This window comes from Chlorocebus sabaeus, chromosome 24 (genome assembly GCF_047675955.1).
Source record: "Chlorocebus sabaeus isolate Y175 chromosome 24, mChlSab1.0.hap1, whole genome shotgun sequence".
In the NCBI taxonomy this organism is placed as follows: domain Eukaryota; kingdom Metazoa; phylum Chordata; class Mammalia; order Primates; family Cercopithecidae; genus Chlorocebus; species Chlorocebus sabaeus.
Genome location: NC_132927.1, coordinates 78,419,750 through 78,434,211, shown reverse-complemented (window position 1 = coordinate 78,434,211; position 14,462 = coordinate 78,419,750). Strand labels below are relative to the sequence as shown.

The following is a 14,462-nucleotide window of genomic DNA, read 5'->3' as shown; positions in this document are numbered from 1 at the left end:
CTGTACGGGCCACTGCCATCGCCACCACTGGTAGGCTGTGTGGGAATGGATGTGCTAGGGTGGCGATGGGCAACTCCCTCATCTGAAGCAGGAAACTCCCTTGTCTGGAGCCGAGTCCTAGGGCCCCGGCCAAGAACACGAGCGGTTGGGGGCTTTTTTTTTTTTTGAGACAGGGTCTCACTCTGTCACCCAGGCTGGAGTGCAGTGGTGAGATCACAGCTCACTGCAGCCTCCACCTCTTGGGCTTGGGTGATCCTCCCACCTCAGCCCTGAAGTAGCTGGGACTGCAGTGTGCACCACCATCCCTGGTTTGATTTCTTGTAGAGACGGGCTCTCACTGCGTTGCCGAGGCTGGTCTTTAACTCCCGGACTCCCCAAGTGCTGCGATTATAGGCGTGACCCACTGTGCCCGGGCCCCAGGGCTTCCAGAGCCACATCTGGCTGCGTCTGTGTCTGAGAAGGGGTCCGAAGGTCTTAATTCATGAGTGCTGTGGCCGCTCTGGAGCAAACTCATGATGCAAGTGAGGTGGGGAGGGGCATGGCTGGCGTGGGCTGCCCTCCCGGGGCTGCACGGAAGGCAAGGCTCTCTGCCCCGGACGAAGGTGAGACAGAAGAGGCGGAGTCGGCTCATGCTTAGTGTTTTATTTCCTCAAAGGAGCCCTGCCGTCGGCCTTCTCAAATACCTCCTGGTATCCTTCCAACTTCCACCACTCCCAACTGTCAGATTCCATTCAGCTTCCTCCAACCTCAAACCAACCACTTTCTTGTCACAAGCTCAGACCTTCCAAACATTTTAATAATGAATAAATGTTAAATAACAACTTTCACTATTACAGAAAGGGGCAGCTAGAAAAGTTTAGTTCTACTCTGTGCACAAGACCGCGACACCCCGCTCGTAGAAGCTGCGAGGATCCTCCTTTGTAGCAATTTCAAAGTCGACGGTGAAAATAAGGTCTGCACGGGTGAAGTTCAGGTACACAGGTAAGGTCACCTGCAGGAGAAGCAGAGGGGTTTACTGGTGGCTTCAGGGAAAAGTAAGAAAACTGGAAGACTGCCAGGGACAGCTGATGGGGGCCCCGGCAAGGGAGAGGTTGGGACAGGTGCAAAATGGTTTTGCTCTAGGAACCTGACTTCCAGGTGCAAGCAGAACCCAGGCATAGAAAAGGAGGCGCCTCTGCCCTTGGTTACTGCAGGGGTCGCTGCGGGAGACCCCGGAGAGGCAGCGCTTCCTTACCACGCTGGCCTTCTTCTCGGCGTTGGTCTGCTTGAGCCAGCGCAGCTGCGTCAGGGGGAGGGCGGTGGAGATGGCGCTGGACAGCGACAGCTTGTTGTTGCTGCACGTGGCCCCTTGCAGTTTCAAACCTGTGAGGCGGAAGCCAAAACCCAGGCTGAGGTGACCACGACAGCCACACAAACCCCGTCGGAGGGCTCCCAGAGGCTCCAAACACAGCGGCTCCACCCGACCACCAGCGGGTCACCCTAAGTGCGTGTATCTGGGAACAGTGGTCTCAGGCCACCGAGGTCACCTGCAAAGAGCCAGTATTTCCTGTGAGCCTCCACTCACCCGTGACTCCAAAGCTGCAGGCGTCCAGGGTGGCGCCCTGGGAGGTGGTGACGTTGACTTCCAGGCAGAGCTCCTCCAGGGACCAGCTGTTGGCCTGGGCCACGTACTGCCTGGTGGCCGTGATGTACGCCTCCGGCACGAACAGGCCACCCAGGCACACGTGGATGTTCTGTGGAAAGCGGCAGCCCCCGGGGGAAGGAGCTCAGCTCAGACCTGGGCCCTGTGTTTGTCCCCAGAGCCACTCCCACCCCAGCCCAGGACAGCTGCTGACCACCCCAGACTCGTCGGGAGCGCCTTCACCTTTAGCTCCTTGGCGCCTCCAGACGCGGCCGCCAGTGAGATGTTCTGCAGCTGTTTGATCCTCTCGCTGAAGTCGGACACCCACTGGATGACCGTCATGCCGGCAGGCACCGTGTAGTGCGACCAGCTCCGAGGCAAGATCCCTGCAGCCAGGCACAGAGCGCAGGGCGTCAGCTCTCACAACTGCTCCAGCACAGATGCGGCAAATCTTCAAGTGCTCCGGCATCCTGGCTGCCCACACAGGCGGCTGGCGGCTCCACCTGCTGCCTTTCCCAGGCTGCGCTTTATGCCCCTGGCGCCGCCCTCACCTCCGTATCTGCTCTAACTCAGGCTGGTCCAGAGCATGTCTCAGAACCGTGCAATTTCTAGGGTCAAATTAGTCCAGGTGTGTGTGTCTGGAGGACCATAATCACATTCAAGTAAAACTGTGGCTAGAAACTCATGTCACACAAGTGGCTCAGTGTTCCTGGTGATTAGGGCTTTTGGGGCAAATAGGAGGATGCTGGGGGCTCCCCACAACTTTGGACAAGCCCTCCATGCCCGCCTGCCCCTGCTTTTCCACTGTCCTGGGGGATGCCCATTCTTCACAGGCCGTAACCTACTACCGTCTGTCACTGTCCTGGACCGCCACATTCCCCATTCACTGTCTTGCAAGACCCCTAAAAAACTGTAGAAGTTGTGTAAAGATTTTGGTCAACATTCAGCGAACCAGCACAGAAGAAAGACAAATTCTTCAGCATTTCCAATCCCTGCCCCTCCCCCCGCCCACCTCGAGGGTACGAGCACAGAGCTGCTCTCAGTGGGAAACCCCCAGGACTGCTGTTGGCACGTGGTGCTGTGTGGCTGGGCTGGGTCAGGCTGCGGCCCTAGGCCAAGGAGGCCCCAGGCCAAGGTGCCCGCCGGAGGCCACACCGTGAGTTGGGCGTCTCACGCACCTTTCACCAGCTCGTTGATCAGCGTGCGCAAGTAGTTGGTCTGCTTCTTCTTTCCTTCGCACACCTGGACCACATCCGCGAGGTCCTGGCGAACGTCCTGAAGCAGCTTCGCGCCCATCTTCACTTCTCTCTCAAAGAACCTGAACAAAGGATCCTAAAATCGTTCAAAAGGGTGAAGAGAAGTTAGGAAGAGGTTCTTTCTCCAGCAGAAAGATCAAACAGAAGTAACTCGGCCTCCGGGGAGAGCCCCAGAGCTTCCGACCTGTCCAGGGTCATGGACAGCTTTGACAGAGTGTGACTTGGAATCCAGCTTGTGTGAGGCTGAGGCTGCTCGGAAACCCACTGAGGCCCTGCCTGAGTCGCAGCTCTCGGGGCCCTCTCGGGAGGAAGGGCTGCGGTCGCTCGCTTTGGAAGCTGTCTGCCTATCTCACCATCTTCTGCAGTATTTTCAGTCCATTTCAAAAGGGCCAACTCATTTTGCCCAATGCCTGGGCTCAGCTGGACACCTGCCCTGAGGTGACGGGGGTGTGAGCACGTTCTGTCCGGCACAATGGAACCAACGGTCCACGGAACGATTGTCCGTGACCATATCCAGCACCTGGGACCTTGGGACCTGGCCGGCCCGCCACCCTCCAGCTACCTTGATATTCTCCACAGTGCGCTTGAGGTGGCTGAGTGTCTGGGGGATGAGGTGGAGCCAGTTGGACGCGGTGGTGTGCAGCGTCCGCATCCAGGCGGGGCGGCCGTCGGACGTGGAGTCTGTCCTCGTCTTTTTCTCGGTCTCTGCGTAGGCCAGGTCGTCCTCGTCCTCCAACATCTGCATCTTCAGCATCTTACTGATCATGTCCACACCTGGCCCATAGTCCCACAGTCACAGCAGGAGGGAGGGAGGGGACAGGTAAGAAATCACAGAGGGAAAAAGGACTTGAATGTAAAGGCCACATGGTGAGTCTGCACTCGGAACTGCAGCAATCTGAAAGGTGCTCTCAGTCATATATATATATAGAGAGAGACAGAGACGGAGTCTCGCTCTGTCACCCAGGCTGGAGTACAGTGGTGTGACCTTGGCTCACTGCAACCTCTGCCTTCTGGGTTCAAGTGATTCTCCTGACTCAGGCTCCCAAGTAGCTGGGATTACAGGCACACGCCATCAGGCCCAGCTAATTTTTTTGTGTGTTTTTAGTGGAGACAGGGTTTCACCATGCTGGCCAGGCTGGTCTCGAACTCCTGACCTCAGGTGATCTGCTCGCCTCGGCCTCCCAAAGTACTGGGATTACAGGCATGAGCCACCATGCCTGGCCAGTCGTATATGTTTTTAAAGCACAGAAAACGGCCTGACCAGAAAGCTAAGGAGACAAATACAGAAGAAAAAACTGTTACCAGGTCAAGTACATGATTATTAAAACTGACCCAGCAAGACAGACACAGTGGCCCACACCCACAGTCCCAGCACTGTGGGAGGCTGAAGCGGGAGCATCTCTTGAACTTAGGGGTTCAAGACTAGCCTGGGCAACATAGTGAGACCCTCATCTCTATAAAAAATGAGAAAGCCAGGTGTGGTGGTGGCACCTGTGGTCCCAGCTACTTGGGAGGCTGAGGTGGGAGGATGGCTTGAGCCCAGGAAGCTGAGGCTGCAGTGAGCTGTGATTGCATCACTGCACTCGTCTGAGTGACAGAGTAAGACTTAGTCTCAAAGCAAAACAAAAAAACTGAACCAGCAGCCTGAGTCCAAAGACTCAAGGAAGGCTCTTCAGGACTCTGCATTCACTGTGAGACCTGGGCCAAGCCCCAGCCCGCTTTGTGCCCGACCATGAATGAGTGCGTGCTCGAGAGGGGCTCCAGGAGGGGGTGCCACCTGCCCTCTTAACTCAGAAAACTGGTCGCCATGGTGTCCCTTGGCCTGTGACTGCCACCATGTGGCTGGGATTACCCTGAGCCTTGTGGTGCCTATAGTGTGTTCCAGCCTCGCCCAGATCACCCGGCTTTCCCTCCGGCCCCGCCCAGGTCGCCCGGCTTTCCCTCCAGACCTGCCCATGGCACCTGGCTTTTGCCCTCTCTGGGATGTGACTGGTGATGATGTGGGGCAGCTGGATCTCTGGGTTAGGGCAGCTCCCCTTTCCTGCCCCGACACAGAGTGCTGAATGTCAGGCTCCCAAGAGCGCTGCCTCTGGGACTTGCACCGTAGGGAGACAGAGCCTGGGCCTCGCTGCTGTGCTCTAAGTGGGACTGGACTAGGTGACGGGTGTGCTGTCCCCTGCACAGTGCTGGCACAGTACGGGGCTCAAAGAGCAGACATGATAGGCCTGAGGGGTCCTTCACAGGGACCCAGTTGTGCAGGGCCACACTGGGGCTCCTGGCATGTGACACCCAGTACTAAGCACAAGCCTCTGTAGGAGCCAACGCCCCTGCCCCACCCTTGGAAGCATGCTTGGTGCTCAGGGCTCCAATTCTCCTGGGCTTCCTCACCAGCTCAACTCAGCTGCCAACCATCTTATGTGTTCATTCTGAATGGGCAGCTGGGTTTGCGGACCCGAAGCTGGTCTACAAGCACATCCTCCGTGGGAGATGGCTGCTCTCACAGGAGGCACAGATGCCCTGCAGGGTGGCCTCGGCTGAAAGTCAAGCCCCATAACTACAAGTTCTGCCTACAGGACTAAAGAGGTGGCCTGAAGGAGTGGCCTGATACTATCCTGTTAACTAGCTGTGAGCTTCAGCAACCCCTTTGTCTTCTTTGCTTTTCGTGATTTTTCCCCGTAACAAAAAGTCAAGATTTGATCAGCCACTGTCAACCCCATGTGTAGTGCTTGGAGGCTTTGTGAAGGCCGACTGCTGGGCCTGTCCCTAGTCCTGATGGAGTGCATCTGGGCAGAGGCTAGGAACATGCATTTCTTTCTTTCTTTCTTTCTTTCTTTCTTTTTTTTGAGACGGAGTCTTGCACTGTCACCCAGGCTGGAGTGCAGAGGCGCGATCTCAGCTCACTACAAGGTCCGCCTCCTGGGCCCACGCCATTCTCCTGCCTCAGCCTCCCGAGTAGCTGGGACTACAGGCGCCCGCCACCACGCCCGGCTAGTTTTTTTTTGTATTTTTAGTAGAGACGGGGTTTCACTGTTGTTAGCCAGGATGGTCTCGATCTCCTGACCTCATGATTCACCTGCCTCGGCCTCCCAAAGTGCTAGGATTCAAGTGTGAGCCACTGTGCCCAGCCAGTAACTGCTTTTCAATATGAGATGAAAATCTAAATGTTATTTCTAGGCTCATTTATATAAATATCAAGCCTCTTCTCTAGAACTGAGTTGATGCTGCAGAAAAGATCCCTGTTAGAACCAACTCTTTCCTCTGCCTCCCCTCCGAGTGGAGCTAGGAGCAGCTGGAGACTGGCAGGGAGGCTGAGGCTGACCGAGCCGCACCCAGCATAACAAGGGAGGGCCCTGGGACAGCAGCGCACACTCACCCTGTGTGTGGGGACCCTTGCCACCCACCCTGCGTGAGGGGAGGACCCTCGCCACCCACCCCATGTGTGGGCACCCTCGCCACCCACCCCACATGAGGGGAGGACCCTCGCCACCCCCTCGTGTGTGGGGAGGACCCTCGTCACCCACCCTGTGTGGTAAGGAGGACTCTCTCGGCGTTGTTGGGCAGGCCCAGCCAGGAGGGCGTCTGGGTGTCAGGGAGCAGCTCCACCCACTGCACAAACTCCTCTCGCCTAGAAAACCAGTGCGTTTGGAAACGATGTTAGAGGCTACCTCTGAGTGACACCAGACGCTCTGACGTCACAACTGTCTCCATCCCAGCAGGCAGCAGCATACCTGATGCCGTCTGGCATTTGAATGTCTTTATGCCCGTCGACCTTGCATGCCAGCTTAAATTCACTGTCGAAACTCCTGGTTGTGAACAGGCGTTCCAGGAAGGTGTTGAGCAGACGTTGGTCAAACTCGTTGTCCACGCGCCCGCCATAAATGGACTGGGCCATCAAGGTCTTTAGTGCAGACCACGGGATCTTATCTGGTGAGATGTTCTGCCTGCCCTGGGGGAGGAAAAGCAAGGTTCGTGTGTGGTCGGAGGCGGGCATGCCCGGGGCTCCCTTTCGAGGGGCACAGCTTTCCTCCTCACTCCCCATGGCCCGCTAGGCTTTGGCGGTCACGAGGGGTCAGCTCGCTCTTCCAAGCTGAGTCTGGCCTCTCAGCGCCACGCCCTGCAGCGTCCTTCCCAGGTACACATCCGCTGCCTGTCCCGGCACGGCCCACACTTGCCTTGGCTGTGTCGTCCAGCCACGTGTCCACTGTATCGCAAGCTGACCGCAGGTCAGACTCTCCAAATTCATACTTCTTTGACCACCCCAGTGGTGCGTATCGTAAGCGTTCTTGGATGATGGCATGGAACCAGGCCAGCAGGAAGTACAAGCGGGCACGCTCGTTGGGAGACTGGGTGAGGAAAGTGACCGAGTACAGTCATTAGACAGCAGCACTTCTCCAAGAACAGCGCAGAGGCTAGGTCAGAGTCAAAGCTTTACAAAGAGCTCTCCACATCCTGATGATGGTAGCAAATTCACACGAGTACCGTTGCTAGGAGAAAAGTATGCCAACTTTTCTATTAATAGAGATGTCATCCAATGAGGCCATCGGAGAATTTATTCAGCCAATAAGAAATCTACAGAAGACAGAGTTTCTAAGAATGTCAGAAAAGGTGGATATGGCGCAAAATAGAACAGAATTGACAGAACGAAACCCCTGCCCTTCTCTTGCCCAAGAGTCCTGGTTTTCACTTGGCACCTGGGAGGGCTCTGCTTGGTCTCCGGGGGCCTGTGCTGGGGGAGAGGAGACTGTCCGCCACCTGGGGACACAACGCTGAGTCCCAGCTTCTCCGTGGGTGGGCATCTCTGCTCCTCTGGGACCTAATCACACCCCATAATCAAACATGGCTTTTACTTTTCAACCTGCTCACAGGAAGGAAATTTTAGAGAGAGAGACAGGATCTCACTATGTTGCCCAGACAGGTCTTTTTTTTTTTTTTTTTTTTGAGATGGAGTCTCGCTCTGTCGCCCAGGCTGCTGGAGTGCCGTGGCCGGATCTCAGCTCACTGCAAGCTCCACCTCCCGGGTTCACGCCATTCTCCTGCCTCAGCCTCCCGAGTAGCTGGGACTACAGGCACCCGCCACCTTGCCTGGCTAGTTTTTCATATTTTTTAGTAGAGACGGGGTTTCACCAGGATGGTCTCGATCCTGACCTCGTGATCTGCCCGTCTCGGCCTCCCAAAGTGCTGGGATTACAGGCTTGAGCCACAGCGCCCGGCCAGGTCTTTTTTTTTTTAGACGGTATCTCGCTCTGTCGCCCAGGCTGGAGTGCAATGGTGCGATAACCTCTGCCTCCTGTGTTCAAGCAATTCTCCTGTCTCAGCCTCCCCAGTAGCTGGGACTACAGGCACCCACCACCACGCCTGGCTAATTTTTTATATTTTTAGTAGAGACGGAGTTTCACTATGTTGGCCATGCTAGTCTCAAACTCCTGACCTCAAGTGATCTGCCCACTTAGGCCTCCCAAAGTGCAGGGATTACAGGAGTGAGCCACCACACCTGGCCTGCCCAGACAGTCTTGAACTCCTGGGCTCAAATGATCCTACTGCCTCGACCTTCGAAAGTGCTGGGATTACTAGTGTGAGCCACGATGCCTGGCCAAGGAAGGAAATTTTACCTACAGCCGAAAAGCAAAAGCACCTGTGCAGTTCACCACATGGCACTTCTGGGACGCCCAGGGACCCACTTCTGCATTTGGTGATGGCACTGGGCTTCGGCTTCTATGGAGAAAGCACACCAGGAGGACAAGGTACTTACCTTGCATATCCGTGAGACGGGAATGCTGCTGAACGTCCTCAGCATGTTGGCCTTCACCCCTGGTGGTGGCTCAAACACAAAGATGCGACCCGCACGGAGCAGATTCACCGGCACCTAAGGGAGAGCGCGGCCCCCGTTATGGCTCGGGTGTGGACACGGGCGCCGACAGGACTGCCACACCAGCCTGCAACGTCTCCACCCCTTCAACCACCCACCTTGGGGTTGATCTCCATGGTGAGGAAGAGTCGGAAGCAGGCATGCGGCTGCAGGGAATGCAACTTCTTCTCCAGCTGCATCAGCCACCCTGGGGCCAGATGCACATTCTTCAGCATCACCCACCTGCACACACAACGTGAGAGTCACACAACACGCCAGGCTGCCTGCCTGAATGCCTGGGGACTAAGGCTTTCTTCAGCCAAAGAGAACAGGCCTACCTGCCCGACTTCACAGCGGTGTTTATTGCCTTATCTGCTTGGTTAAAGCCTTCTGCAGAGCCTGGCGCAAGGAAACTTAGTGTCAGCAGCGGCAGCCGCGGACATCAATGCCCACCACGAATCCTGCAGGGCTCCAGCCCATGCAGCCCATCAAGCGCCCTTACCGATTGCAATTGAAGTGATCTGCGTGTTCTGCTCGGCTGCAAGGTCCTCGACATGCCCACTGGCGTCGTAACCAGGCACAGAGCACATTAAGACAGGAGTGTTGGGCTTCACCTGCAAACAGAGAAGGCAGAAGTTACAGCGGTGCCAGCAAATAGTGTGTACCTGTCAAGGGAAAGGAGCGCCCCGAGTGAGGGGCCTGAGATGTTCTTTCGGGATCCAGAGGTGTGGGCACCACACAGCCGGTTGAGAATCTGCAGCGAGGTCCTGGTCTTTGGAGCAGACTGTAGCCTGGAGTGACAGGAGATGCCAGGGCTGCTGACAGCTGTGGTTGGGGAGGTGGGCGTGGAGTCTCTTGAGACGCCTGGGCTGTATCAGGACATTACCTCTGTGCCCACAATGTGGGTCAGGTCGAGCGGCTGCTCCATGATGGACATGAAAGACTCCCCAAGGTTTGTTGAAACAAACATGTGGGCCATGGCCAACAGGCGGTCGGGCCGGAAAGCCTGGATCAGGAGCAGGCGGTGGATGGCCTGGCCAATGGGTGCTGAAACAGGTACAGAGGGGTGGGTGCTGGGTGGAAGCAAGGACTTGGAGACACCCTCCCCTGCCTGCAGCGTTCTTCCCAAAGCACCCACGCAGTATTTCAGGATCAGCTCAAATCAGGAAATTCGGCCACATCTCCTGTGCCTTCCGTGAGCCCTGTGGACACACCTTACCACCTGGATGTATCCATAGGACAAGGTGCCGTTTGCTGATTTTTAAATTACTACACTAATACCTGCTCACTTCCTGAAAACACCTGAAGGTACTCAGGAAGGGGGTCCACGCTCTGCCCTCCACAGTCTGACACTTCCTCTCAGCCTGGCTAGCCCAAGGTCTGGCTAACACACTCAAAACCGGCTGATGGCATTCCATTCCTGTCTGCAGCACGAATACAGCCAGTTAACTCCTTACCATCAGGCAGGAGCTTCCCACCTAGTTCTCTTATGGTCTTCAAGCATGAGATGAATAGGAATTGGAAATTTCTGATCTACCTCTAAGCCAACACCTATCTAGAAGCGATCTCCCTAAGTGGTTTCCTTAAAAAGTTTAACATTGAAACACTTATCTTGGGCATCAGTGACCACTCACTCAGAGACAGGTCTCTGTCTGCTGCCCAGGCTGGAGCGCAGTGGCGCAGTCGCAGCTCATGCAAGCTCGACCTCCCAGGCTCGAGTGACCTTCCTGCGTTAGCCTCCCGAGTAGATGGGACTACAGGTGTAGCCAAGGCTGATTTTTGTAGAGATGGGGCCTCCCTATGCTGCCCAGGCTAGTAACTTTGCATGTTTTTAAAGCATCCGTTTAAGCAGCAAAACCCAACTTTACATTCAGGTTCAGAAAGAAAACCACAGCGGGGCTTACTTGCAGGTGTTTCTTCACTCCAGAGGTAGGGCACGGTCTGCTCCGGGGAGCTGCTGTCCAGCCAGATGCCAAATTGCTGTGGAGACAACAGTGGAAGCACCCATGGGGCAGGGCCGGCCTCAGGGGACTGACGTAAGAGTCTGACGCGAGAGCGCAGACACGACATTCTGGGTTTTATACAACATGCGATTCCTGACATTTCCTGGGAAAAGGCCGACATTTTTCACTGGGAACAGTCAAAAGAACAATCACCTCGTCTGCCTGAACCTTTGCAATCAAGTCCTTAAACGCGGGAAGGCAGCTCAGCCTCACCACCGCCTCCGCCTGCTCCACAGTCAGGCCCTGGATCCTCGGGGTGGAGCCAGCACTCAGGACAATCTCATTTCCTCTCAAGAAGTGCTGGAACTCTGCGTCGTAGGCGGGCTCCCTGCGAAGGGCGCGGCAGGTTAGCTAGGGTCCCTCATGTTCGCTCCCACTGTCACTAACAGTTGTGATTTAAAGAAAAGAAAAAACGGGCTGGGCACAGTGGCTCATGTCTATAATCTCAGCACTCTGGGAGGCCAAGGCAGGCGGATCACTTGAGGTCAGGAGTTTGAGACCAGGTTGGGCTGCCAACGTGATGAAAATCTGTCCCTACTAAAAATACAAAAAAAGTTAGCCTGGGGTGTTGGCAGGAGCCTGTAGTCCCAGCTACTCAGGAGATTGAGGTAGGAGAATTGCTTGAACCTGGGAGTTGGAGGTTGCAGTGAGCTGAGACTGCACGACTGCACTCCAGCCTGGGAAACACAGGAAGACTCTGTCTCAAAAAATAAAAGAAAAAACAAAAGCACGTATCTGATCATGAAACCCTTGTGGGCCACCAGCAAGATGGCATCCTCCTGCGGGCATGAGTGCTCTTACCCCACGGTGCCCTTCAGTTTGATTCTCGCCAGCAGCATGGCAAAGGTGATGTGGTCCTGATGCAGCATGCCTCGAGCCACTCGGTTAAATGCCACCTGGGACAAGAGCAGGAGACGATGTTGTTCCATAAGAGAAGCAGCACCCTGCTTCCCCCCGCCGGGGAGCGGCTGAGGCCCTCACTCTCTACCTGGAAGAGGTCCTTCGTTATAATGGACAGGCGCTGTGTGTGGTCGGTGACGCCCTTCAGGTTCGGGTTCTCATATAAGACGTTGTGATAAATGTCCAGGAAAAACTGGAGGGAGTACTGGTACAAGAAGTGTATCTGAAAGGAAGCAGTGGGCAGCCATGAGGCAGCTCCCCTGGCACCTGCCGAACTTCTGTGTGGCCGAGGAGCTACTGTGCAGGGGCCGGCCAGCCTCTGCGCGGCCAAGGCACCCACCTGCTTGAGGGACTCCATGGTGAAGTAGATGCTGCTGCAGGCGGTGGAGAGCGGGAGGTACTGCTGGGACACGGTCTCCACCTCCTGCATGACAATGTCCGTCTCCTCAACTTTCCTGGTGACCTCTGCAGCCTCTCTCTTCAGGTTCTCCAGAGTGGTTATGATGGTGTCGTCGTCCAAAATGCGCCCTTTCACCTCGTTCAGAGCTTGTAGTAGAGATTTTTCCAGCTGACGCAAACGGAGCTGAAATTCCCCTTAAATGAATAAAACATCCAGAGTTTGCAATAATACTTCAAAAGGTACGCTCTCAGAAGTGTTCGCCACAAACGTGGAACGTCCTAGTCACTTAAAAGTTCAGCCCCTTCACCTGCACCAACCATCTAACAGCCACAGGTCCAGATCCTACCTTGAAGTTTAAGAAGATCAGATCGTTTCTCGTCCACATCAGGTCTTTCTGCTTTAAGTACTTCATTTAGACACTGGCTTTGTAAACTGCTACGGGTGACTGTGAAGTTTACAAAAGTAACCCGGGAACAGAGATCTGGTGGGAACTCGACCTGCCAAAATAGGTAACAGAACAGTCTGTTTTAATTCAGCTTCAAAACCAAATCCTGCCAGATTTCCCTAGGGAAGAGTCCCATTCCTTACAGTTGGATCCCGGGTGGACAGGAAGATGACAAACGATGGCGACAGGTCTATGTCCTGGTCCCCGAGGGTGATCAGCACTCTCCCTCCCGTTCGCCGCACTTCACGGTTCAGCACTGGGTTCAAAACTGGATCATAGCTTTCCACATCCTGCACAGCACACGGGTGGAACTTGATGGCCAGGGCTTTGTAACTTTATCTTCACCCAAACGCTATGTTGCTGTCCTACTCTAGATAAGCATACCTTCCCAAAAGCCACCCACCACTTGTGTACAGTGGCCACTAGCTATGTGTGGCTACTTACATTTAAATTAACTAAAATTGGCCAGGCACGGTGGCTCACGCCTGTAATCCCAGCACTTTGGGAGGCTGAGGCAGACGGATCATGAGGTCAGGAGATCAAGACCATCCTGGCTAACATGGTGAAACCCCATCTCTACTAAAAATGCAAAAAATTAGCCGGGAGTGGCAGCAGGCGCCTGTAGTCCCAGCTACTTGGGAGGCTGAGGCAGGAGAACGGCATGAACCCGGGAGGCGGAGCTTGCAGTGAGCTGAGATCGTGCCACTGCACTCCAGCCTGGGCGACTGAGCGAGACTCCGTCTCAAAAAATAAACTAAAATTAAAAACTCAGCCAGGCGTGGTGGCTCACGCCTGTAATTCCAGTATTTTGGGAGGCTGAGACAGGCAGATCACTTGAGGTCAGGAGTTCAAGGCCAGCCTGGCCAACATGGTGAAACTCCATCTCTACTAAAAATACTAAAAAATTAGCTGGGGGTGTTGGCACATGCCTGTAGTCCCAGCTACTTGGGAGGCTGAGGCAGGAGAATTGCTTGATCCTAGGAGGTTCAGACTGGGGGACAGAGCAATACTCCATCTCAAAAACAAAACAAACAAAAAAAAATTAAACACTCAGTTCCTAGTCACACTAGCCGTGGGAGGTGCTCAGTATAAGCCACCTGAGGCTATCGGCTACCACACTGGACAGTGTGGACCGTAAAGCATTCCTGCCCCTGCAGAAAGTTCTGGGGGACAGTGCTGATACAGACCCTCTGAACAGCATTGTATTTCATTTCTTAAATTTTTTTCAATTTGCATAATGAATTCATCTTGTTGCAAATCTGATGCTTCCTAGTGACCTTACATGCTTTATTTAAAAACAAATTTTTAACTTTTAAGTTCAGGAATACAAGTGCAGGTTTGTTACACAGGTAAACTTGTCATGGGGGTTTATTATACAAATTATTTCATCACCCTGGTTATAAGTCTAGTACCCAATAGTTGTTTTTCCTGATCCTCTCCCTCCTCCCACCCTCCACGCTCTGAAAGGTCCCAGTGTGTGTTATTCCCCTCTATGTGTCCATGTGTTCTCATCATTTAGCTCCCACTTATAAGTGAGAACATTTGGTACTTGGTTTTCCGCTCTTGCATTAGTTTGCTGAGGATAATGGCCTCCCGCTCTATCCATGTTCCTGCAAAGGAACATGTTCCTTGTTCTTGTTTATTGAAAATTTTTCTTGTTCTTTTTTTTTTTTCTTTTTTTGAGACGGAATCTCACTCTGTCACCCAGGCTGGAGTGCAGTGGTGTGAACTCGTTTCACTGCAGCCTCCGCCTCCCAGGTTCAAGCAATTTTCCTGCCTCAGCCTCCCAAGTAGCTGGGATACAGGTGTGCATCACCACACCCGGCTAATTTTTGTATTTTAAATAGAGATGGGCTTTCACCATGTTGGCCAGGGTGGTCTTGATCTCCTGACCTTGTGATCTGTTTGCCTTGGCCTCCCAAAATGCTGGGATTACAGACATGAGACACCACACCCGGCTGTTTCTTGCTTTTCATGGCTGTACTGAATATA

At 54.3% G+C, this 14,462-nt stretch overlaps 1 protein-coding gene across 1 annotated transcript in view; it reads right to left on the bottom strand.

Annotated features, from left to right (window-relative positions):
- Window positions 1-627: 627 nt before the first annotated feature.
- Window positions 628-14,462, bottom strand: part of DYNC1H1 (dynein cytoplasmic 1 heavy chain 1) — a 91,243-nt gene continuing 77,408 nt past the window's right edge. The window contains exons 58-78 of the mRNA XM_037984524.2: window positions 12,614-12,760; window positions 12,372-12,522; window positions 11,966-12,219; window positions 11,714-11,848; window positions 11,527-11,621; window positions 10,879-11,053; window positions 10,627-10,702; window positions 9,609-9,769; window positions 9,225-9,336; window positions 9,061-9,121; window positions 8,842-8,965; window positions 8,627-8,740; window positions 7,050-7,220; window positions 6,606-6,823; window positions 6,399-6,502; window positions 3,440-3,651; window positions 2,800-2,953; window positions 1,865-2,007; window positions 1,565-1,733; window positions 1,235-1,362; window positions 628-991 (exon numbers count right to left, since the gene is read on the bottom strand). Of these exons, the coding sequence (XP_037840452.1) occupies window positions 863-991; window positions 1,235-1,362; window positions 1,565-1,733; window positions 1,865-2,007; window positions 2,800-2,953; window positions 3,440-3,651; window positions 6,399-6,502; window positions 6,606-6,823; window positions 7,050-7,220; window positions 8,627-8,740; window positions 8,842-8,965; window positions 9,061-9,121; window positions 9,225-9,336; window positions 9,609-9,769; window positions 10,627-10,702; window positions 10,879-11,053; window positions 11,527-11,621; window positions 11,714-11,848; window positions 11,966-12,219; window positions 12,372-12,522; window positions 12,614-12,760 (3,033 nt within the window). The 3' untranslated portion in view covers window positions 628-862. The remainder of the gene's footprint in view (window positions 992-1,234; window positions 1,363-1,564; window positions 1,734-1,864; window positions 2,008-2,799; window positions 2,954-3,439; window positions 3,652-6,398; window positions 6,503-6,605; window positions 6,824-7,049; window positions 7,221-8,626; window positions 8,741-8,841; window positions 8,966-9,060; window positions 9,122-9,224; window positions 9,337-9,608; window positions 9,770-10,626; window positions 10,703-10,878; window positions 11,054-11,526; window positions 11,622-11,713; window positions 11,849-11,965; window positions 12,220-12,371; window positions 12,523-12,613; window positions 12,761-14,462) is intronic.